The 24,234-nt window shown below is 41.6% G+C and overlaps 1 protein-coding gene across 3 annotated transcripts in view; it reads right to left on the bottom strand.

The window, feature by feature from the left end:
• The window catches only part of FAP (fibroblast activation protein alpha), a 257,755-nt gene that overhangs the window by 54,881 nt on the left and 178,640 nt on the right, over nucleotides 1–24,234 (bottom strand). For all 3 annotated transcript variants that reach the window (XM_029605610.1, XM_029605611.1, XM_029605612.1), the window contains 2 exons: nucleotides 19,491–19,560; nucleotides 17,272–17,466 (listed from right to left, as the gene is read on the bottom strand). In XM_029605610.1, coding sequence (XP_029461470.1) covers nucleotides 17,272–17,466; nucleotides 19,491–19,560 — 265 coding nt within the window. The remainder of the gene's footprint in view (nucleotides 1–17,271; nucleotides 17,467–19,490; nucleotides 19,561–24,234) is intronic.

Raw genomic sequence — 24,234 nt, forward strand, 5'->3', positions numbered from 1 at the left:
CAACATGGACAGAGGAAAAGCGGGCTCTATACTAAAACAAACTTATAATACAGTATGCCTATTGACTGGGATTTGTGAGGATCTCAGGAAAACAACCTTGTTATCACTGGAAGAGATCTGGGGGCAATTTAATTCCCTTCCCCCAACCTTCATGGAAGGGATGGGGAATTAAGCCTAAAATATTAGGGAAACATCTTTAATAAAAACACAATTATGAGAGGTCTAGAACGGATAGATGTGAATCGGTTATTTACTCTTTCGGATAATAGAAAGACTAGGGGGCACTCCATGAAGTTAGCATGGAGCACATTTAAAACTAATCAGAGAAAGTTCTTTTTTACTCAACGCACAATTAAACTTTGGAATTTGTTGCCAGAGCATGTGGTTAGTGCAGTTAGTATAGCTGTGTTTAAAAAAGGATTGGATAAGTTCTTGGAGGAGAAGTCCATTACCTGCTATTAATTAAGTTGACTTAGAAAATAGCCACTGCTATTACTAGCAACGGTAACATGGAATAGACTTAGTTTTTGGGTACTTGCCAGGTTCTTATGGCCTGGATTGGCCACTGTTGGAAACAGGATGCTGGGCTTGATGGACCCTTGGTCTGACCCAGTATGGCATGTTCTTATGTTCTTATTCTAGCAATGTACTTTACATACATTGCTACTTTTCTATTATTTTATTAAAGATGAGGACCCTGGTCTTTTACCCTTCCTAGTATTCCAGTTCCACTTTATTTTTAATATAGTTCAAAAAGTCAGTGCTGCTGAAAAGTCTGGGTTGTTGAATTATTGGTAATGTTGAGGGATTCAGTGTACATAGGGCAGAGTTTCAAAAGCATTTGAAGGAAATCTGCAACTATAATACATTCCAGAGTAGAATATAAACATGTTTTGCCTGTGGTAGCCCAAGGCAGTGTGGAAAACTGATACAAATCTTTACTTTTTTTTTTTTTTTAATTGGATTTCACTAAAGAATTGCTTTATTTTTCTTCTAGGAGGAAATAGGGCCATACATAGGGAAACACTTTTCAAAAAGAAAAATTAGAATAAAGACCAACACTAAAAATAAATCAATGTACACCACTTAAATCAGTGATTCTCAATCTTCACTACTCAGTGGGTCACAATGGGTGTTGTTTAGGGTTGCCATACTGGCTCCATTTCTTCTGGTGACGTTGGCCCAAATTCTGGTTTTACTCCATGCATATTCTTTAGGAAAGCAGAATTACAAGTTTATGCATGCAGTGAGAGTAAATCCAAGGCAAGGGTTGGCCTAACAAGCTGAAACAGAGCCAAGCAACTATGGAGTTATGTCTCCTAAAGCCAAATAAAGATGTTTTCCTCCTTTGAACCATAGAAAAATAAGTATCTCCATTCTGATGACAATTTTCAAAGCTATTTACCCCTAAAAATAGCAATTTATCAGAGAAAAATGGTAAGTGTAAAAATTGGCCTTCTCAGGCCAGCTAAAAGTAGGTGCAGCCCTCCATAATGTTTATACTTTAAGACAGGCTGCAAGGAGGCATTCCTAGATGAGTATTTAAGGCAGGGAGAGAAACAGTGCACATACATGGCATTTTCACAAGCACATGCACTATTTTCCTTCTCTCAACTATCAGCACAAAAGGACAGATGCAAAGCAGTGATGTAATTTTATTTCAGATGAAATAGGAAATGTCAACTGGGAATCACTACTGCCCTCTTTAGACACCAGGAATAGCAGGTAAGCTGGTGGAGGAGGAATGCCCAGATGGGGGTTGGGAACAAATTCAAGGGGAAGTATTTTAATTCAGTGGTGCATTTAGTTGGTGGGGGGGAGTAGAATTGATGGCCAGGTTTTTTATGTAATTCAGTAGTATGTTTAATTGAGGGGGATAAGGCTTGTGGCCAGGTTTTAATATGTGCTATTGGAAAATAGCACTCATAAAAAAATCCCAACAAACGAAAAACCCAATAAAACAAAACCCACCAATGAAATAAAACAAACAAAACAAAAAAAAAATAAACCCTACAATGTACATGGTCTCTATTAATGCTTATGCTTTATGTTGTGTAATGGCCTCGAAAGGCCTTGCATACTGTTACATATGCGGGTGATTTAGTGTGCCCTTGGTCCTCAGCCCAACCCCAGACGAATCCAGGACCGAACCGAGGGTTGGCGACGTATCCCAGGATGGCAGAGACACAGTCTTACCCTCTGCCGGGTCTGCAAGCTCCCAGCGCCAACAACATGATGATGTTGGTAGGAGAATGGTCCTCCGACCGTTCTGAGCCCTTTCGGACCTGCCGCTTGGATCAGCATGGAGAAGCAGGCTGGCCTGAGGATGAGGGCAGACGGAGGCCTTGACATGAAGACATGACACCAAGGTTGATGTGACGGCATCACAGATGAGGGTTGAAGTGAAGACATGACACCAGGGCTATTGAAGACATGACATCAAGGCTGTTGAAGACATGACATCAAGGCTGATGCAACGGCATCAGGGACGAGACGAGGAACTTGACAATGTCCAGACGAGACGAGAAGCTGGGCAGGTAGACATTGGCACTGTCTCTCAGGGTGCCCTACTCAGTCCACCTTCACGGGCGGACCCAATGGGCTGGTCGCGGACCACCTTGTCCCACTACGCACCCTACACAGCCCAAGAAGGCTGGTCATGGACCATGAGGAGAGCGGAATGAGCGCAGGGAAGAATCCAGCCGAGGCAGAAATTTGACGATGGAGCCAGGTGTCATGTCTTCATCAGCCCTGGTGTCATGTCTTCGCTTCAACCCTCATCTGTGATGCCGTCGCATCAACCTTGGTGTCATGTCTTCGTGTCAAGGCCTCCGTCTGCCCTCATCCTCAGGCCGGCCTGCTGCTCCATGCTGATCCAAGCGGCAGGTCCGAAAGGGCTCGGAACGGTCAGAGGACCATTCTCCTACCAACATCATCATGTTGTTGGCGCTGGGAGCTTGCAGGCCCGGCAGAGGGTAAGACTGTGTTTCTGACATCCTGGGATATGTCGCCAACCCTCGGTTCGGTCCTGGATTCATCTGGGGTCGGGCTGAGGCCTAAGGGCACACTAAATCACCCGCATATGTAACAGTATGCAAGGCCTTTCGAGGCCATTACACAACACTTTACACTAAGTTTCTCTTTAAAATTACCATAATGTACATACACTAAAAGCATTAGGGGCAGATGAATGCCTTCCTGTTGGTGGGGGATATGTAAACTCTACCCCAACTCTGTCCTTTGCATGTAAAATTAATGTCATACTTTCTTACATATATTCATCATGTAAACCATATAAGGTATAATTGATTATTCTTATAAGAACGCTTTAGAAAGAAGTTTTTTGGCACAAGGCCATTATTAAGAGCATTAGCAGTAAATTTGAGATTGAGCTGATACCCATCATGCCCTGGCTTACAAATGATGTTCATTATTGTAATGGTATGTCCAGGCAAACAATGTAAACACTACACCTCCAGTTCTGTTAATCTATACTCTACATTCACAGAGCCCCCAACTCCAAAAATGGGTGCATAGCAATTCTCCTTACAACTCCTCATATAAAACACCCCTCAGGGCCGTTTCCACTTAAACAGTCCTGCTAAATTTGAAATCGTTACCAACACCTTTGATGATTACCAAATTTCAGGAGGATCTGTAAAGTAGAACAGCCCAGGCAAGCATTGCAGCATGTTCCAGAACACTAAAACACCTCCTATTAGGAGGTGCACACTGGAAAACAGTACAAGCCGAACTGCCACAGATCCCTATAGAGAAAGTGCAAGCTAGCAGAAAAGCTCATCTTAATCAGCCCCCAGAAAATGGAAGGGCTCTGGATTGGATAATCTGACCACTCTCGCCAGGGTATTCCTAAAGCAGGGGTTCCCAGCTTTTCAGGGAACATGGATCCCGTTTTCAGCTTGAAAAGTTTCACAGATTCCTAAACACCATTTTGCATGCCATAACAAAAGAAATAATGAGATGCAATCCAGAATCATTCATAATGTATGAAACTTTGATCTAAACTGAAGATGTAGCGAGCGCAATTTCCAAAGCTATTGAAAATGTGCCCTCAGAATGGAAGGTTGAAGCCATTCCACCTTCCAGCCCAGCTACAGTGGGGAAAAGGAAGCAAATTCAAAAAGGTTTCAGAAAATCAGCATCAGTAGCTACAGACCTGCAATCTCATTTTCAAAGGGAAGCTGCCCACAGAGATTCATTTTGAAAACTCCGGCGGGCAGGGGAAAGACAATATTTTTGTTCCTTTGCACGTTTCATCTGCTTTGACGCAGGTGCAAAGTACATGCATGAAGGTATGCACGAGGTATTCAAAATGTAATCGCTGCATGGACTTTCCCTCTACCAACCTAGCCCTGCTCCTTTCTTCCCCGCAGGTAAAAGTCTGCAGGCTGTTCACAGTGCAGGTTCTTTTACCCTTAGTGCCGGGCATTAGTAATTTTCAAAAGGGCCTTTTCACAAGGGTAACAAGGGCTTTACCCACATAAAAAGCTTTGAAACTTACCCTCCCTGAAAATTGACCCCTTTTAGTCTGCTTTTCTTTTAGAGTTTATTGTTTTCCGTTATGATTCTTATAAACACATACACAAAATGACAGACACAAAATAATTTAGACTGTAGAAAGAGCAAACATAGCCTGCTTTTCAAAGAGAAGAAGAAGGCCAGTGAGATCTCCATGCATGTCTGTGTGTCCCCCTATATAACTTGTGTGTTTAATGTCATATCCACTTCTGTCTGTTGCCTAGTCCTCCTTCATCCTTGGTGATCATCTTTCCCTTCTTCCCTGTTGGTCCTCTATCCCTCCCTCTCTCTCTACCTCTGTCCAGCATGATTCCTGGGGTCCTTTCCTTCTCTCCCCTGATATGCTGCTGTCCACTTTCAGGCCCATTAACCAGGTCAATCATGTATTCCAATCACCCTTCTTCATCCTCCAGTTCTTCCTTCATTCCTGTCTCATTCTTTCTTCCCTGTCTTTTCCCTTCATACTCACATTTCTGGTGCAGCTCTCCTCTTTTTTCTCTCTCTGTCACACCAGTGGCAGAGCACGTGGTGGTAGTGGGAAATGTTTTTCACTGCTGTGATAATCCAGCTTTCCTCAGTGTGCAGCAATGGCTGAGAAGGTTCTAACAGTCAAAATAGGCCCCTCTCTTCCCCACTTCCGCACTGTGCAGCATTGGGGTTTATGACTCTCGAGGGCTGCAATCAGTCCCTCTCTTCTCCATCTCCATTAAACATGCAGCAGTGTTGTTTGAGGCTTCTAATGGGTGCAGATGGCCCTTTTCTGGTCCCTCCTCCTTCTGGTCTGCAACAATGTGGGGTGAAGATTTCAGGGTTGTAATAGACCCCGCTCTTACTCTCCTGACTTGTGACAGCAGCTCAAATAATCATAAATAGCAGCAGCCTACTTCTTTTCTCTCTAGCTAAGCTTTCTTGCTTGCATTCCTTCTGGAGGACCCCCCTTGAATGGTCTCACGGACTCCATATTGTGAATCACTGTTCTAGAGGAATCTACTTTGTCTTTCGGTTACCAAGTCAGCAGTCTTGGCTTTATTCTGCACTCCAAACTCTCCTCTGGGGCTCAAATTTGATCCATCACAAAACCAGCTCCACCACCTTCTTTGATGGCCCTGCCTATGCTACTGTCATCCAGGCCTGTGTAATCTCTTTTCTGGACTAGTGCATGACTGCCAAAAAAGCAGACTCGACAGCTTCAGTTTATTCAAAATGCTGCAGCATGTACTCTGCTCAATGCAAGCAAATTTGATCGGGTCACCCCTCTCCTAAAGTCTCTTCATTGTCTCCCAGTCTCCTATTGTATCACCATCAAGCTCCTTCTCTTGATATATAAGACTCTCAAAGGTCTTGCTCCCTGCTACATATTCAACTGACTGCCTATATATTCTCCCCCTCTGCACATTCAACCCAACACTCATCTTGTAGTATCTGCCCCCAGGGAAATTCTGCTCTTGACCCCAAGAAAGCAAACTTTTGCTGCATGAATCCCCTCTCTCTGGAACTCCTTGCCACTGGACATCAGACTGACATCTGATCTTTTGACATTCAGAAAAAAAAATGAAAATGTGGCTGTATGTAGAAGCTTTGGGCTTGTGAACTTGAACCACTATCTCCTCCTCTCTAACTCCTTTGCCCATGCCTCCCTCTGAGTCCCCCTCAATTTCATCCTTTTCTCTCCTGAGGTGCCTTTACTTTCTTCCCCTGAATCTCCTTCTAAATGATGCCTCATTCCCTTTAGGCCACCCCGTCTCTCCTTTTCCAAAACAGATTTATCCCCATATTGATTGACTTCTGAACAATACTGTATCTCCTGATTGACTACTCCTTATCATTGCCAGTTATTATGCCTTCCTTCCTTTACCTATGGGACCTTCTGCCGTATTCCTTTTTGGCACAACCTTACTACAGCTTGTTGTTATTCCCTCTTTCTACCTGTGCATTTCCTCTTGCACCCCTGTGGGTTGAATTTCCTTGGCCTTGTTTTTTTGTGATGTTTTCTGGTTTGTTTGTTTTTTGTATTGTTCTCTGTTTGCCTTATTATGTAACACACTTTGAGCTCACTCGCTGGAAAAGCATGAAATAAAAGATAATGATGATGATTAATGATGATGATGACGCACGCAAAATGACCCTTACCAAATACCAAATAAGTGATTACAATTTAGCAACAGAAAATATGTAGACATCACCTAAAATGGCCACTCCAAGAAGCCGGACTCTTCTTATACTAAGATGGGCACCATTCTTCTTATGGGGAGTAAAGGAAGGATGTTATATTACATGGCACTCCCACAAGAAAAGTGTCAAAGGCTCAATGGTCCCAACATAGTAAAGTAAAATCCTGGGGCCATTGAGCCTTTATTGTTCTTCTTGTGGGAGGTGGATAGGGGTGGGAGCAGGAAGGAATGAGAGCAAGAGATGGGAGTGAGCTTGGGGCAGGAAGGGAGAGAAGGTAACTGGGGGCACAGAAGACAGGCCTGTACCCTAGAAAAAAATAAAGGCTCAGCAACCCCAACATACACAGACACACACACACACACACACACACACACACGAAAAACAGCATTGACTTAATACCCATCCCCCAAAAGAAAAACTACAAAGTCTCAGCAATATTACATTGGGGGCCACTCAGTCTTCATCATTTCCCTTGTGGTACAGGGGTATGGGGGCAGAAGGGAGATGAAAGCAGACTGGGAACAGAGAAAGGAGGGGGCTGAAGGGAGAGGAGGAGAAGGAAGGAGGCTGAAAGGAATGGAGGAGGGATGATGCAGGAGAGAAGAGGAAGGGTGGGGCGAGAGGAGTGGCTGAAGGAAAAGGACAGGGCAGGGTATGAGAGCAAGAAGGGTGAGGATAAAGGGAGAGACTTTGTGATATTAAAAGATGGAATATCCTACCCTGCATAGTCAACCAAGATGTGAGTCGCCTTCAACAAAATAGACATTATGGATGCTTTGGAACAAGACTGCCTGGTTGAAAGTGAAGCCAAGCAGCAGTGAGAAAGGCATGAGGCCAAGCTTAAAGCAGAAATCATCCTACACATAAGTGATGACATCTTAAAGCTAATTACAGATCTCCCTACAGGAAAGAAGATGTGGTAAACACTTAAGGAGACATTTGGACAGGTGTCTATGGTTTCCACATCTATAATTTTCCAAAGCCTGTTAAGCACAAAGCTAACAGAAGGGGGGAACATGACTACACAAGTGTCAGAGTTCATATCAACGCAAAAGACTCCACTCGCTGCCTGAAAGCTATGCAAACACTGTAAAACTACTTAGAATGCAGTCTGAAATGTCTCTGAAACAGGCAATATCACAAATTGAAATATGCAGGCAACTACAAGAGCAGAAAAGTTCAGAATAAAGCAGAAACAAAAGATGCAGTACGCTATTTGTGCAAGAAGAGGTCATGTAGAAAGGCATTGCAAGCTAAACAAAGATAATGTAGCAACTGCTTCTATTAGCAGGAAAGCAAAACCCTTTGAAGCAGAGAAGGGGGAGTTTAAGCATTTAAACTACAGTAAGGCAGGAAAACAGATCAAAATGAAAATGTCAATAATGATATTAGCAGTTAAATGCTTGTTAAAATAGCTAACAACCCAAATGAAGATAACAAGCATAAATCCATTCTGTATGCAGGTGCCTCATTCCAATATGTGTTGGATTAAAGTGTGTTTACTTGTTCAGACAAATGCTACAGAGCAAGGATTTGCCTGACAGATGGGAGATCTGTTGAAGGATGTGGAAAATGGGAAATACAGATAAGATATTTGATTGATGAGGAGAAAGTTAGAACTGTTGAGTTTATGGACCCCTGAATTCTGGATGAGAATTCTCTTTGTTACATGATGGAAAGAGGCAGTGAAATCCATCTAAGCAACCATGAATGCATTATAAAGAGGAATGGGGAGATCATGTTAAAAGCTATAAATGCAAACTTACTTGAACTGATGTGGCCCGCAGACAGGATCAGTTCAATTAAAGCTTGTTTACATGGAAATAGAGGGATCAATTTATGGCACAGATGATGTGGGCATGTTCATTATCAATGCCTAAACAAGGCCAGAAAAGAAGATGGACTTCACCTTTGCAGTCTTAAAGATAAAGGCATGCCCTGTGAACTTTATATGAGAGGAAAAGCAAAAAAAAGATTATTTCCTGTGCTGCAAACAAAAAAAATAACAAACATATATCTGGTTTGCACGGATGTTTCTGGCCCTCTAGCAGTAAAAACAAAGGGTGGCAAGAGCTATTTCTTATTTTTATGGACAACTATTCAAAGTACACTAACACCTATCTGTTGTCAAATAAAAGGGAGGGTTTTGAAAAATTTATAAATTACTGTGCTGAAAATAAATTTCTGAGAAAAATTTAGAACTGACAATTGAGGGGAATTCTGCAGCAACGAAATGGAGGAATTTCTAAGAGAAAAAGGCAGAAAGCATGAATAGGGTAGGACATATGGCAGAATTAGAATGGAAATTGAGTCAAAGTGGTTTTTGCAGAGTCAACTGAAGTTAAAGATTAAGAAGACAGAGCTTTTGGGAATAGGTGGTGATAACCAGTGTAATGATTGTAGAATAGGGGTGATATGATGACGTAAAGATGTTCTGGTTAGTATCCGGGCTGCAGAGTTTTGGATCAGTTGAAGGGGGTATAGTGAAGAGTCTGACAATCCCAGGAAAAGAGCATTACAATAGTCTAAGCCAGAGAAGATTAAGGATTGAAGAATGGTTCTGTAATCTCGGTAAAATAGTAGAGGACGAAGATGTTTTAACAGACGTAGTTTGAAAAACGATTTTTTTGTAAGTGAGGATATGTGTTGTTTTAGAGAAAGATCTGAGTTAATGTTTACACCTAGGCTTATAGCAGAGCGTGTTATGGGGATAGTAACATTATTGATTGTAAGATGTGATGGTGGACCTAATGAAGAATCAGAGATGGAAGTTAAGTATACGAGCTCAGTTTTTGCTGGATTCAGTTTTAATCGATTATGGGAGAGCCAAGAGTTGATTGTAGATAAGTATAGAGAAACTAAAGATAGAGTGTCTGACCAGGATGATTTATAAGGGACAAAAAATTGGATGTCGTCTGCATAAATTTTGAACTGAAGATTAAGAGAGGATAGAATGTAGCATAAAGGAAGTAGATATATGTTGAACAGAATAGGAGAAAGAGATGAGCCCTGAGGAACGCCAGAATTAATGATATATGGGGAAGAGCAGTGCTGACTATAATTGACTTGTTGAGGTCGGTTGGAGAGAAAGGATGTAAACCAGTTCAAAACTGTACCTGTGATGCCTATGTTTTGAAGACCTGAAATGAGTATCTGATGATTAATGGTATCGAATGCTGCTGATATATCTAAGAAAACTATAATGTAGTCTGTATATGAGTCGAATGCACGGAAAAAAGTATCAAAAGAGGATAGAAGAAGTGTTTCTGTGGAATGACCTTTTCTAAATCCATGTTGATTAATATGAAGAATATTGTGCTCTGTAAGAAAATCGGTTAACTGATGGAGTACTACAGATTCTATTAGTTTAGCCAGGGAAGTAAGAGATGCTATAGGTCTGTAATTGTTGAGATCAGATGTATCTTTTGCTTTAGCTTTTAAGATTGGTAGTATAGAGGTCTTTTTTAAAGTGTGGGGGAATTCACCTGATTCTAGGGATTGATTAACTAAAAGAGTAAGAAAAGAGCAGGCTTCAAGTTTGAGAGTTTTGAAAAAGGCTCCAGAGCATGGATTATAAGGGGAGTTGGAGGGTTTTTGTTTGTTTATAATGGCTAAAATAGAAGTGTCTGAGGTAGGGGTGAATTCTGACCATGATTGACTGGGTACTTCATTTTTTTGAGTGGGATAAGGTAGGTTTGAGAATTCAGCAGAAATGTTAAGTACTTTAGTTTCAAAATGTTTAGCGATTTTATTACAGAAGTTGGTATCGACATTTATGAAGTTTTCATTTTGGGAAGAGGTTAAGGTTTTTACTATATTGAATAGTGTATTTGGATTGCCATTGGCTTTGGCAATGATATTGGCATAGTAGAGTTTTTTTGTTTGATTTATTTCTTTATTATAACGGCGTAGGGTACAGCGGTAGTTGTTTTTTAGTTCTGTGGTTTTATTGTTACGCCATTTACGTTCTAGTTTCCTAAGGAGAGTTTTAAGGGTGTGCAGTGATTTTGTGTACCAGGGAGCGTCTATTTTCTTTTTATTTCTATTTTGTTTGATCTGCTTAAACGGAGCAATTGTATCGAGTGTGGTTGTAATTGTAGTATTCCAAGAGTGTACTGTATCATTTATGTTGGAAAGAACTGTGGTAGGTATGTTAGGGGCGATTGTCTCTACAAATGTGTCTGCGCTAATGAATTTCCTTCTATGTATTATTGATTGTTTCTTTGTTGTTGTATATGGATTTTTATTTAAATTTAGAGTGAAATGAATTCTGTAGTGATCAGACCAGGGAATGGGTACTACTGTGATGTTGTTCGGAGTTGGAAGATGTTGAAGTGGGTTGAAAAATACTAGGTCTAATGTTTGACCTTTGATATGCGTAGGGGTTTTGATGAGTTGATCCCAGCCGAGGCCAGACATGGCATCCAAAAAGGAACTAGTGATTATGGAAGGATTAGAGATATGTAGATTAAAGTCACCCAGCAGTATTGTTTTGTTTAGATCTATAGGAAGTGTAGAGATAGTTTCTAGAAAATTTGAGAGTTCAGAGTTGAGACAACCAGGGGGACAATAGATAATTCCTATGTTTAGTATTGTAATAGCAATCAAAAGTATTTCAAACGAGCCTGATGATGGTTACCCATAAAGTTCAGAATAAAATACAAAATTCTCTCTATTATCCATAGTTTAATTCATAACCATACTCATACTTCTACCTGGCTTTGTTCAATACTGCGCATATACAAACAGACGCAACACTTAAGATCACTTAACCAAAATTTACTAGATATCCCTTCTCCTAAACAAGCCAGATTAGACCTCACTAGAAAAAGAGCCTTTTCAATAGCCGGTCCAACACTTTGGAACACTTTACCAAACCATCTTCGCTCGATATCCAACCCTGCACATTTCAAAAAATCTCTCAAAACATATCTTTTTCAACTTGCATTCAACACGTCTTCTAATTAAACTTAATCATCAATACCGAACTTACCCTCTTAAACTTAGTTACACCCATTACAATCCCATTTATACTACACATAACTACAACATACCTGCTCATTCACACGTTTCCAACTATCATACCCTTCTCCCTTCTTCCCTTATCTCATATAATTTTTACGCTCTATTTCTCCCACTTCCCCTTCCTCCTCCCGTTCCCCTTCCCTCCCTCTTTCCCTTTTTCCCCCAAAACAATAAGCCCATGGTTCCAAACTTTTTATATTTTTAATAACCTTATATACTAGCATTCTGTCTAGTTATTACCAATTTTTATGTAAAGTTTAAAAATTCCATCTTATTTTGATTATTTTATTTTTGGTTTTAAATCTGTGAACCGTTTTTGATAAAATTTCTTTTTTAAAAGACAGTATATAAATACTTTTTAAATAAATAAAAATAAATAAACAAGGATTTTCAACCAGTGACCATGACAACTGATGTTGATAAGGTAACTTCAGTGGAGAGGTACAAGATTTAAGGGTTAAGTTAAATTCAAACGTTTTAATGGCATCCCAGTATCACAATTACTTCAGGGAATATACTACAGGTTGAAGATGGTAAAGAGACTGCCCATTTCTACAAAAGACTATGTTTAAGACAGTGATTCAAGCCCTGATTGTATCCCAGATAGACTATTGTAATGGCCTTTATGTGGGCCTTCAAAGCTTCAGGTGGTACAATATATGGTGGCTCAGTTAATGATAGGCATATCCCAAACAACAAAAATAAGGCTCATTAGTTGTACATAAACAAATGTACCCAATTTAAGATCTTAATATTGACTTTTTGGATATTGATAGGAAAGGGACCAGAGTATTTACCTAAGAAATTGCATTGGTTTATGTGTACTCAACCATTGCAATCTAGTCAAGGGGCATTGTTGGTAGTACTTTGTTTTAGGGATTGAAGACATATCTGATGATGAAAAAGCTTTTTCTATCATCTCCCCCAATCTTGTGGAATTATCTCCTGGCAGAGGTTAGAGAAGAACAAAAGTACATGACTTTCCATAAGAAAATCAAAACATGCTTATTCTCACAGATATGAGATTCTTTCTGGGTTGTTAAGCAGAGGAAAGATTGCACTTAGATTTCAGTATGTTGTTATAAATGTGCAGTTATGCTTTTTGCATTTTTAGTCTTTTTATTATGCCTGTGATTTGTACACCGCCTTGGGTGATTTAATTAAATTGGGGAGGCAGGTTATAAATTTGTTAAATATGTAAATAAATAAATAAATATATAAATAAATAAATTAAATAGCACCTATACAACAACATACAAAACTAAATTCTGGTTATATTCTCAAAGACTCAAAATCCAATGATAACAAAATTAATCTGATATTTCAGACCCATCTCTAAAGAATATCTTGAGCGCTTTCTTAGATAACTTCAATTCTCTGATTTTCAAACCCAGACAGGTAATGAGTTTCATAATATAGGGTCTGTGACGGAGAAGGCCCTTTCGTGTGTTTCTGTTAGATTTGTATTAACATACACATGGCTTTATTCTGTATTAACTGGAGTGGCCGTGGCATATTAGCCAGGAGTCCCTGGAAAAATTAATTACATTAATCTATACTTGAGAAAATCAGTGATTGAAGAACTGTATGTAAATCAGAGGATTTAAGAAGTGGATTGAGGTTGTGTATCAAACACAGTTCAGCAAAAAGGATTTGACAACAGATTGAATATGTGGTTGCATGGAGAGAGATGAATCTAGGATGACTACCAAACTTCAGATGGTATGAGCAATCAATATATCAAGTCCATTGAAGGTAAAGATTGAGTATCTGATAGGGGAAATCTGCTGAGTATCAATAGCTCCATTTTGTCAACATTTAGGAAAGGCCAGTAATGATGCAACCAGCCTCTAGTGGAGGATAAGCAAATTGTGGCAAAATAAAATATAGTCAACCAGGAAGATCTGAACAGAAGGAAAAACTGTATGTCATAGGCATAAAGCAGCAAATGTTTTTCAAAAAGCTGAGCTCCTAAATTTAGGCTTCTAAACATAGATGCCTAAGTTTTCAACTGAAAATTCATATACATTTAGGGGCCTAAAACTTAGGTTCCTAAATTTAGGTCTGCTACTCTTTTGCCTAGATTTAGGCTCCTAAATTAGGTGCCTAGGTCTGAAAATCAATACTACATTCCTAACTTCATTTCACCACCTTAACTCCACCCCTGTAGCCATCCACTTTTTAGGATTCTAAATTTAGGGGCCTAATGAAACTAAGAGCCTACATTTAGGGATTCAGCCCTTGTAAATTTTCAAAAGGGCTAATTTAGGATCCTAACTCCAAAAGTTAGGAGCCTAAACGCTTTGAAAATTAGCCCCAAACTTATATGTTACACTCAACATGGCAAGGAATCTGCAAAGTGGTATCATATAATTGTTAAATAGGGATGCTGAAAGAATAGACTGTTGTGGAACTCCTGTACCATTGCCTGCCAGGATGACGCTTCAGACAGTAAATGACCTGTTGGAATCTATTGAGAAGATAAGATCATAACCAACTAAGCACTAATCTTCCTATTCCACTTCAACAAGACGAGAAAACAGAATATCATGATTCACAGAATCAAAAGCGGCAGATATAGTGAGTGAAATTAACATGAAATCTGTACCAGAATTAAAACCTTGGTGAACTGTATTAGGGCTAAAAAGGAGGTTTCGATTCTATGATGCCTATGAAATTTGAATTGATGTTGATTGAATACATAAGAACATAAGAAATGCCATACTGGGTCAGACCAAAGGTCCATCAAGCCCAGTATCCTGTCTCCAACAGTACAGTGAGTTCATTAAAAAAATCAGAAATTTGTTTAGGTACAGCATATTCCATCATCTTTGCCAGAAATGGCATGGATATGGGACGGTAACTAGAAAAATCACTGGGATTAGCAGATGCTTTCTTCAATAGGGGATGAACTGAGGCATATTTCAAGGGCAATAGCACTTCACCACAGAATGATAGATTTACAATTCATTTTTTAACATCAAGAATGTCCTTTTGTATGATTTTTAATAATGCTGTAGGACAAGGGTTGAGGGAACAAGGAGCAGGATCTGTAATGAAAAAGCAATCTGTTTTCTGAGATTGTATAACAAAATAAATAACTGAAATTTTTTGGAAATAGCGTGAACATTTATAAGAAGTAAAAAAAAATGCAGTTGATAATGTCATAATTTTTATGGGCTGAAAGGGTACATTAAGAAGAGCAGATTTTACAAAGTGACAGTTCCTATGTCTATGAATGGCGTTAATGCTGTATCTACCTTGTCCCATGATGACTAGAAAGTTTTCCACATGCTGAGTCCAACTGGCCATTATTATGACCAGGTAAGAAAGAAGAAATTTCTGCAGCTAGAGTACATAGATCTCTGATGCACTAGGAAACTCAGAGCAACATGAAGCATACAAAAAAAGGCACATACTCTGTCCTGCATCTGAGCTGTAGCTAGTAATGAAAATAGATATTCTTGTTTTGCACAGATGTGCATTTTTTTTTATCAAATAAATACAAAATTTATTTTTTTGAACTTACTATTAAGTAGCCTGTGCATGTTTTCATCTGAACTACTTACTCTGAACACAAAGGCTGAACTGCAGTCTTCAGCATTGCCCCTACCCCTTGCTTCCCAGGACTCCTACTCCTCCCCATCCTCTGTCCACCCCCTTCCACTTACCTATGACTCCTTTCCACTCTAGATCATAGCTGGGGACAGCAGCAGGAGCAGTGCAGGTTGGGCGGTGGCAATGAACGCAGGTTCCCCGGCAGCACAAAAGGCAAAACCAATAGCAATGGCAAGGGAGGGCAGGTCCCGCAGCAAGGGAAAGGAAGGGAAGCATTGGCGCAAGAGTGGAACCAAGGGAAGGGAAGGCAGATACAGCAGCAATACAGGTCGGGCCAGTGATTAAAAAAAAAAAAAAAAAAGGGGGCCTAAGCCTGCTGGCAACAGAATTTACATCTTTAAGATGTAACTTCTCCTGTGAGGAAGCTGTACTGAAGGGTATGGATCAAACCACTCTTCTGTCACTCAGGTAGCAAGACAGAATCAAAGGAGTGGGGAGGAGTCGCTGAGGTCTGATGAACTCATTTTGGCTATCTGGTCCAAATTTTGGTGGGGCCATGGCACCTGTGGCCCATCCCATTTTGACGCCTATGAAAAGCACCCATGTGCTTTATTTATGACTATGAGGACTATTTGAAAATTGCTCCCTTTGTTATTAATTTCTAAATTCTTTGGTGTACAAGTGCTACACAGAGCGGTCCTAGGAAACCACATGTGGCCTCTGAGTTATTACTGTGGTCAACAGTTCAGTAGCATGGAAGAAATGTATTGACTAAAATTACTATTCAACCACCTCCCCTGCCCAATTGGTTGTCCAAAGTGATGTACAATAAAACATGCATAATAAAACACATAATCATACAATACCAAAACATACAGTTAAAACAATAACATATTGAGCTGACAATCACTTACAAAATCCCTCATACTCCATAACTTACATCCCAAATATAACCTAAGTATGCATCAAGATATTATTAGAGCCAGGCATTAACCATCTTTCAAAAAGAAAGATAATTTCAATCTAATCTAACATCCAAAGGAAGTAGATGCCAGAGCTCTGGCACAACAATAGGAAATGATCTGGCTTTCAGCTAACATGTTTTATCTCCCTTAATGAAATGATTAGGAAGGGCACATTTCAGAGCAATCGAGGAGCATTAAGATAGATTAATGTGCCTAGAATGCTCTGCCTGTAGCTTTCCTGAAGTCTATATTCAGACACAGTCCGGATAGCAAAGTTAGAGCCTCATTTATTAAGCATTTTTTCCATAGACACAGAACAAGAGAAAAGCTTTAGAAAAGCAGGCCCTTAGCCAGATAAACTTATCCGTCTATCTTTGGAAGCATATTCAATAGTGCAGCCACACTACTGAATATAACCAGGTGTCTTAATTAGTTAGCCGAGTAACTTAATAGCCAGCTAGAATTTAGCCAGATAAAGGCTGAATATAGCCAGGTAAGCCATTTAGATGGATAACTATTACAATATCAGTCTAAATGGCTTTTGAATATGGACCTCCCACTGCCTGGCTAAAAGCATGCAAGAGCTTCCAAAGGGCACATTACTTTTAGCTGCGGAAAAAGAAGCATTTTCCTGGGTGTGTTTAGATCAGGGGAGTAAAAGATTTCCAGAAGTATGCATACTATTTTAATCCCCGACCCAGGGGAATGCCTTTTCTTCCCACAGCTAAAAGGCTGCACATTGTGAAAGCCCACGTGTACTTTCAGCCAGGCAGAGAAAGGTTAATTAAGGACAGGGCAGTCTAGGGGTTGATCCCCCTCAATTCAACTGAAAGTATGTGCACACCTTGCACATACTTTTAGCCAATTTCCCCAGATAAATTACTATTTTATTTACCTAAACAAATGACTTTGAAAATTATCCTCTTAATTCAGACACTACCCCTCATTATATACAACTGCTTATTAAAGTGTATTCACTGGGACAAATCTCATTATTTTAGTGGATACTCACTTGACTGCTGAGATTTGATCCTGAACTTCATATGTTCCCAATCTTCGGTTTACTGCATGTAGGATCTTGTCACCCTGATAAGATGTTCCCCTCCCATCTAGACTAGCAACTATAATTTCTTCTGAACTTGCAAGATATGTTTTCCAATCAATGGAAAATGTGGGTTGCACCTCCTGGCTTGAAGGTCCTGCATACCTACAGGAAACAATTATACAGATGAGATATAAAACCCAGTTTTTAAAGAAAAGGTTAACTCTGGATAGTTCCACTGTACTTTATATCTCCAGTACTCAAGCACACTTAGTGAAGTGCATGTTTTTGAATGACTGATAATTATAACTATTAGCACATAGAAGGGTTTTCTAGTAGTCCCCCAGTTTTCATAAGGGTACATTGAGCAGTATTCCATGTGCTGCTGGTACCTGTGCTATAACTATGATGGTCATTCAAAAAACTAAAAAAAATTAAAAATTAAAAAAAATTTTTCTATGTTATTAGATCTCCTGTTAACACCTCTGGACTGTGCTACGAAGTGAGATCTTTATTGCGTATAATGGAGATATAGCATGGAAATTTACCTCATGCATATTTCTTGTGGATATCTTGAAAACCAGGCCTGTATGTGGCACTCCAGGACCGGAGTTGCCTAACCCTGGTCTATTTTTTAATGCATCATTGTAATGGCCCCATCACAGCACAAGCCCAGAGAGTGCCAGGAAAAGCTTTAGGTGGGCCCAAGGGGCAAGAGGAAACCCTCAGAGCAGAGTAAAATGGTGGAAGAGAAAGGAACCATATCCCCTAGCAGGCTTTAGGATTGGGACCTAAGAGGGAGCTCTGAGGGTGGAAGTTTGGACAGATGGTCAGGCCAGGGTTCCTCCCAACTGAACACAGGTTGGACTATAAGAGGCCGGAAAGAAGTGTGCTTTCTGCCCTTAGAATGACCACAGAGAAGAGTGAGCCAGGCCAGAAAACCTTCTGAAGACAAGGCTTCCTGGAAGTTTATTTGCATAGTTAAAGAGCTCTGAGAGGCATTTTTGATCTGCAACACCGTGAAGAAACTCTGGAAAGTGTATTGGGGCAAAGTTACAATGAAGCAGAGTTGATACAGCCTCAGCGAGCCTGGCGGGGCTGGACAAAAACTTGAGCAGTGTGACGTAATTAGTGGATGCTGCAATGGGAGGTTAATATAATGTCTTCAACAGCCTAAGTGTTATTTGGGGACTAATCAAGTGATCTATGAGGATTTTTCTTGAATTTCCCAGAATTTGGACCCCAGAGTCCTGCAAAGAGGAATAGGTGGTGGAAGCTCCATCTGTGTTCTTACAGAAAGGAACCCCCAGGCGGCTGAGGACTTCACACTCATATTCATTTTAGGGTTTTTGATTTTCTGAAATAGTGAATGCAGGTGCATATCTATTGCACATACTATGGAAGACAAGATGCATTGTCTATCTGGTATTCTGTATGGGCAACTCTGAAAGTGTCCTCTGATTATGTGCTAACAGCTAAAATGTATAACTGAGAAAACTTTCAAATATAATCAATATTTATCAATTTTCTTCTTTACCAAATATGAGTAATACTGACAGAAATATTTATTTGCTAAAGCTTCTAAGAACATTCAGCTATAATTGATGTTTGCCCCTTAAATCTTTTTGCCTTTTAAAATTGTAGTTATTTCTTTTTTTGCCTGGCAGTGTTTTTCTGCTCCTTTGGCCATCCAGCTCACCCAGGACCTGCCTCTATTGGGTTAGGTCACCATGAAACTTCATTCACAACTACTCAAGTGTTTTTTTCACTATGTTTATTCCCCCTCACAACTCATTCCAACCATTTTAGCAGCAGTACTCAGTTGGGGGCCCACAAACCTCAACCCCTTCTGGAACCTTGCAAACATGGGTCCTAAGTCTGGCCACTAGGTATTGCACAATGACCGGGACGCTTTTCTCCCAAAGGCTGTAAATGCTGACCTGACTTGGAAGCCAAATCCATCGTCCTCCGCCTGGCATTACCACTGAGCCACAGCCTTGTGGCCTTTTCAATTTTGTGATTGCAGAAACTATTTTAACCGCACATTAACAATGTAATTAAGTAAAATAAAAACTGAAGTCCATAACTGAAATGTTATCACTTGCTTTCATGACAGTATTATGAGAAATTGAAAGACATGCTATCCACTGTTAGATGGTTATTAAAGATTTAAAGGAAATATTACATACACATAGATAAGTAGAGGATACTTCTTTGATTTATCAAAATTCATGGGAAGGGTCATCTTGTACCAGAAGGCTAAAAATAAGCAAATAAGAAATGTAAATATTGATGATATGAAATCAGTTTCTTGTCCTTAGTTCAAAGTTTGCTAAAGAGCATAAATTAACCCATAAAGAAGCTATCGGTGCATACACAGCGCAGCTGGCTCTGGGGGCTATACCACCAGGCTGTGAATTGGGGACAACCAGCTTCCAAATGGGATTAGACCATTTTATGGAAGCCAGATCAGAGTATTTCAAGCACAATGATCAAGGATGCAACCCCAGGTTCAGGCCACCACTAAACCGACTACTGGAAAGCAAAAGGATATGATAAGGGTTGGATTGTTCTGCACAGTCTTGTTTTTATATATGTTCAACACTGTTAGAGAATGGATGCTGGACCAGATTGACTTTTTTTTTCAGATTGGGTATTGCAGTTCTGATGCCCTTAGACACTGAAATGTCATCCCTAGAGCTCAACGTGTGTTAGTGCACACGGATATTGTATACGTGGACTTCTTGCTCCTCCCCCTTTCAGCTGTGGTCCTCAGTCTCAGGAGAACAGTAGCTCCTGAGCTACTCTATTTGCAGACCTGCAAGCTAATTTTCAAACAGAAAATCACCCTGCAGTTTCCCTTTGAAAATTCAGGGCCGACAGGGACTATGGATAAAAAAGCACTCACAGCTATGCATCTGCTTTATAGCACTCACAAAATATATGCAATAAAGTATTCACAAGGATATAGCAAATGTTGCTTACCTGATGTAACAGGTGTTCTCACAGGACAGCAGGATGTTAGTCCTCACAAATGAGTGACATCGAGGATGGAGCCCAACCACGGAAAACTTCTGTCAAAGTTTCTGGAACTTTGACTGGCCCCTACTGGGCATGCCCAGCACGGCACCAACCCTGCAGCCAGCAGGGGTCCCCCTTCAGTCTTGTTTCAAAGCTACAGGCAGGGCCGAAAAATAAAATAAGAAAACGAACCCAACACCGCGGGGCGGCGGGCGGGTTTCGTGAGGACTAACATCCTGCTGTCCTGTGAGAACACCTGTTACATCAGGTAAGCAACATTTGCTTTCTTCACAGGACAAGCAGGATGGTTGTCCTCACAAATGGATGAGTACCAAGCTGAGGATGTCCGAACGTGCACCAAAAGTACCCAACGGCGTGCAACAGGCACAACAACTGGGGTGGAATTTGGTAGAGGACATCCGCACCCCACCGGGTAGGCGGAAGGGTGTTGGTACGTCATGTTGGAAAAAGGTTACGCAAGACAGATTGGCGGAAGATGGAATCCTGTCTTCCAGCTTTGTCCAAACAGTAGTGGGCTGAAAATGTATGGAGAGAACTCAAGGTAGCAGCCCTGCAGATGTCAGGAAGCGGCACCGATCGAAGGTGTGCTACTGAAGACGCCACGGCCCTCACAGAGTGTGCCTTAACACGGTCTTGAAAGGGAATGCCTGCGTGCTGATAACAGAAAGAGATGCCGTCCGCCAACCAGGAGGAAAGAGCCTGCTTACCCACAAGTTGCCCTAACTTGTTAGGATGGAAAGAGACGAATAATTGAGTGCTCTTCCTGTGGGCAACTGTGTGGTCTAGATAGAAAGCTAGAGCTCGTTTACAGTCGAGGGTATGCAGAGTCTGTTCCCAGGAGTTGGAGTGGGGCCTGAGAAAGAAAATAGGTATGATGGATTGATTAATATGAAACTCCGAAACTACCTTAGGTAAGAATTTAGGGTGAGTGCGGAGTACCACCCGGTCCTGCAGGAGTTTAGTGTAAGGCGGATAGGTAACTAGGGCCTGTAACTCACTAACCCTGCGAGCTGAAGTGATAGCCAAAAGGAAAATCACTTTCCATGTGAGATATTTAAGGTCACAGGAGTGAAGAGGTTTGAAAGGTGGTTTCATAAGGCGACCAAGAACCAGATTAAGGTCCCAAGATGGGGCCGGAGGACGTAAAGGTGGCTTCAAATGGAGCAAGCCTTTAAGAAAGCGTGTTACAAGGGATTGTACTGAAATAGGGACACCCCCGATACCTTTATGGAAGGCGGCTACCGCACTGACATGCATTCTAATGGAAGAGGTCTTTAGACCTGATTCTGACAAATGCCAAAGATAGTCCAAAAATTTAGGAATTGGACAGGAAAGGGGATCAAGGGACTGAGAAGTGCACCATGATGTGTACCTTTTCCATTTATAGGAGTAAGATTTTCTTGTGGAAGGCTTTCGTGAAGCGATGAGGACACGAGAAACTGAATCCGATAGGTTAAGTGGTTGAAGGACTAACCTTTCAACATCCATGCCGTCAGGGACAAGGCTTGGAGATTGGGATGGAGGAGGCATCCGTCGTTTTGAGTGATCAGATGCGGGTCCTTTCCCAAGGGAATGTGCCTGCGGATGGAGAGATCCTGGAGTATGGGAAACCACACTTGGCGTGGCCAGTGCGGCGCTATCAGGATCATGGTTCCCTTGTCCTGATGTAGCTTCACAAGAGTCTTCGACAGAAGAGGAAGTGGAGGGAATGCATAAAGCAGACCGGTTGTCCACGGGAGGGAGAATGCATCCCTGGGCCGAGAGTGCTGAGTCCGAATGAGGGAGCAGTAATTGGCCACTTTGTGGTTCTGAGGGGACGCAAAGAGGTCTGAAATCACAATGGATCCAAGCCACTCAGCCTCTGTCAACCATTGTCCGCATCACCGATGCACTTCGTCTGTCTCTTGCCTGGTGGACAAATCAATCCAACCTCCTCCAAGGCTTCCCTTTCATCCACCAGATCCTCAAATAATTCTCACCACCGACACTTCCAATGTCGGCTGGGGAGCCCATGTAAACAGTTTACAAACCCAAGGATTCTGGTCTCTAGAGGAAGCCAAACACCAGATAAATTTCCTGGAGCTTCGAGCAATCCGATACGCTCTCCGGGCTTTTCAAGATTGCCTATCAAAATCACATAATCTTGATTCAGATGGAACCCCATTTCTGGAAAAGAGAGGTCGCTACCAAGGGATTGAGTGACCACTCGCGTGGTTGGAAGACACGGCTCAGCCGGTCTGCCAAGACATTTTCTACGCCCGGCAAGTAGGTGGCCCTGAGGTACATGGAACGGGAGAGGGCTTCTGCCCAAATCTGCGCAGTTTCCTGACAGAGAAGGAAGGAGCCTGTGCCTCCCTGCTTGTTGATGTACCACATGGCCACCTGGTTGTCCATCTGAATCAAGATTATGTGATTTTGATAGGCAATCTTGAAAAGCCCGGAGAGCGCATCAGATTGCTCGAAGCTCCAGGAAATTTATCTGGTGTTTGGCTTCCTCTAGAGACCAGAATCCTTGGGTTTGTAAACTGTTTACATGGGCTCCCCAGCCGACATTGGAAGCGTCGGTGGTGAGAATTATTTGAGGATCTGGTGGATGAAAGGGCAAGCCTTGGAGGAGGTTGGATTGATTTGTCCACCAGGCAAGAGACAGACGAAGTGCATCGGTGATGCGGACAATGGTTGACAGAGGCTGAGTGGCTTGGATCCATTGTGAATTCAGAGTCCATTGCATGACTCTCATGGCCAGACGGGCCATTGGAGTCACATAAACTGAGGAGGCCATGTGTCCCAGCAGAATGAGGAATTGGCGAGTTGTTGCTGTGGGTTGAAACTGCAACTGGCAAGCTAGGGACACAAGGGTTTGAACACGTTGATGAGGAAGGAAGGCTTTTGCCTGTAAGGTGTCCAAGTCTGCTCCAATGAAGGATAAGGTTTGAGATGGGAGTAAGTAGGATTTCTCGTAGTTGACAAGAAATCCTAGAGAAATTAGAGTTCGAATTGTCAGGGTCAGGGAAGACCGAGCGATTTGCTGGGTTGTGGCCCTGATCAACCAATCGTCCAAGTAGGGGTAGACATGGATGCCTTCCTTCCTGAGGAACGCTGCAACCACTACGAGACATTTGGTGAAAACTCACGGTGCGGATGCTAGGCCAAATGGGAGCACTCGGTATTGATAGTGGTTTTGGCCTACTAGAAATCGGAGGTATTTGCGATGAGACTGAGTTATCACAATGTGGGTATAAGCATCTTTGAGGTCTAGAGAGCAGAGCCAGTCCTCTCTTTGCAGAAGAGGGAGAAGTGAGCCCAGGGTTACCATCTTGAACTTTTCTCTGTGAAGGTACTTGTTGAGGGCCCGTAGGTCCAGGATTGGTCAAAGTCCTCCTGACTTTTTTGGGATCAGAAAGTATCTGGAATAGAATCCTAGTCCTTGTTGTGAGAGAGGAATGGGTTCTATAGGGTTGGACTGGAGGAGAAGGGAAACTTCCTGCTCTAGAAGAACAGAGTGGTCGGTAAGTCTCCACACTTGCAAAGGTGGAGAGTCCGAAGGAAGAGTTAGGAAGTTTAGATGGTAACCTTGTGCAATTATCGCTAGCACTTATTGATCTGTGGTGATGCAATGCCATTTTTCTGTAAAGTGGCTTAGTCGACCTCCTACTGGTATGTTTAGTAGAGGGATTAGGCATCTGCTCTCTAAGTGAAAGTCAAAACCCCGACGCAGGGCCTGGTTGCGGAGCTGTTGTGGGCTTTTGCTTTCGAGGTTGGTGAGGCTGAGGCTTTTGATACGGCCTCGTTGACCTAGACTTGGTGTGTGGGGGATAATACTTCCGTGGACGGAAGAATGACTTTTTAGGTTCCTTCTTAAATGGTTGTTTAGAAGGGAAGTCAGAAGGA

The sequence above is a fragment of the Rhinatrema bivittatum genome, chromosome 6, assembly GCF_901001135.1.
Source record: "Rhinatrema bivittatum chromosome 6, aRhiBiv1.1, whole genome shotgun sequence".
In the NCBI taxonomy this organism is placed as follows: domain Eukaryota; kingdom Metazoa; phylum Chordata; class Amphibia; order Gymnophiona; family Rhinatrematidae; genus Rhinatrema; species Rhinatrema bivittatum.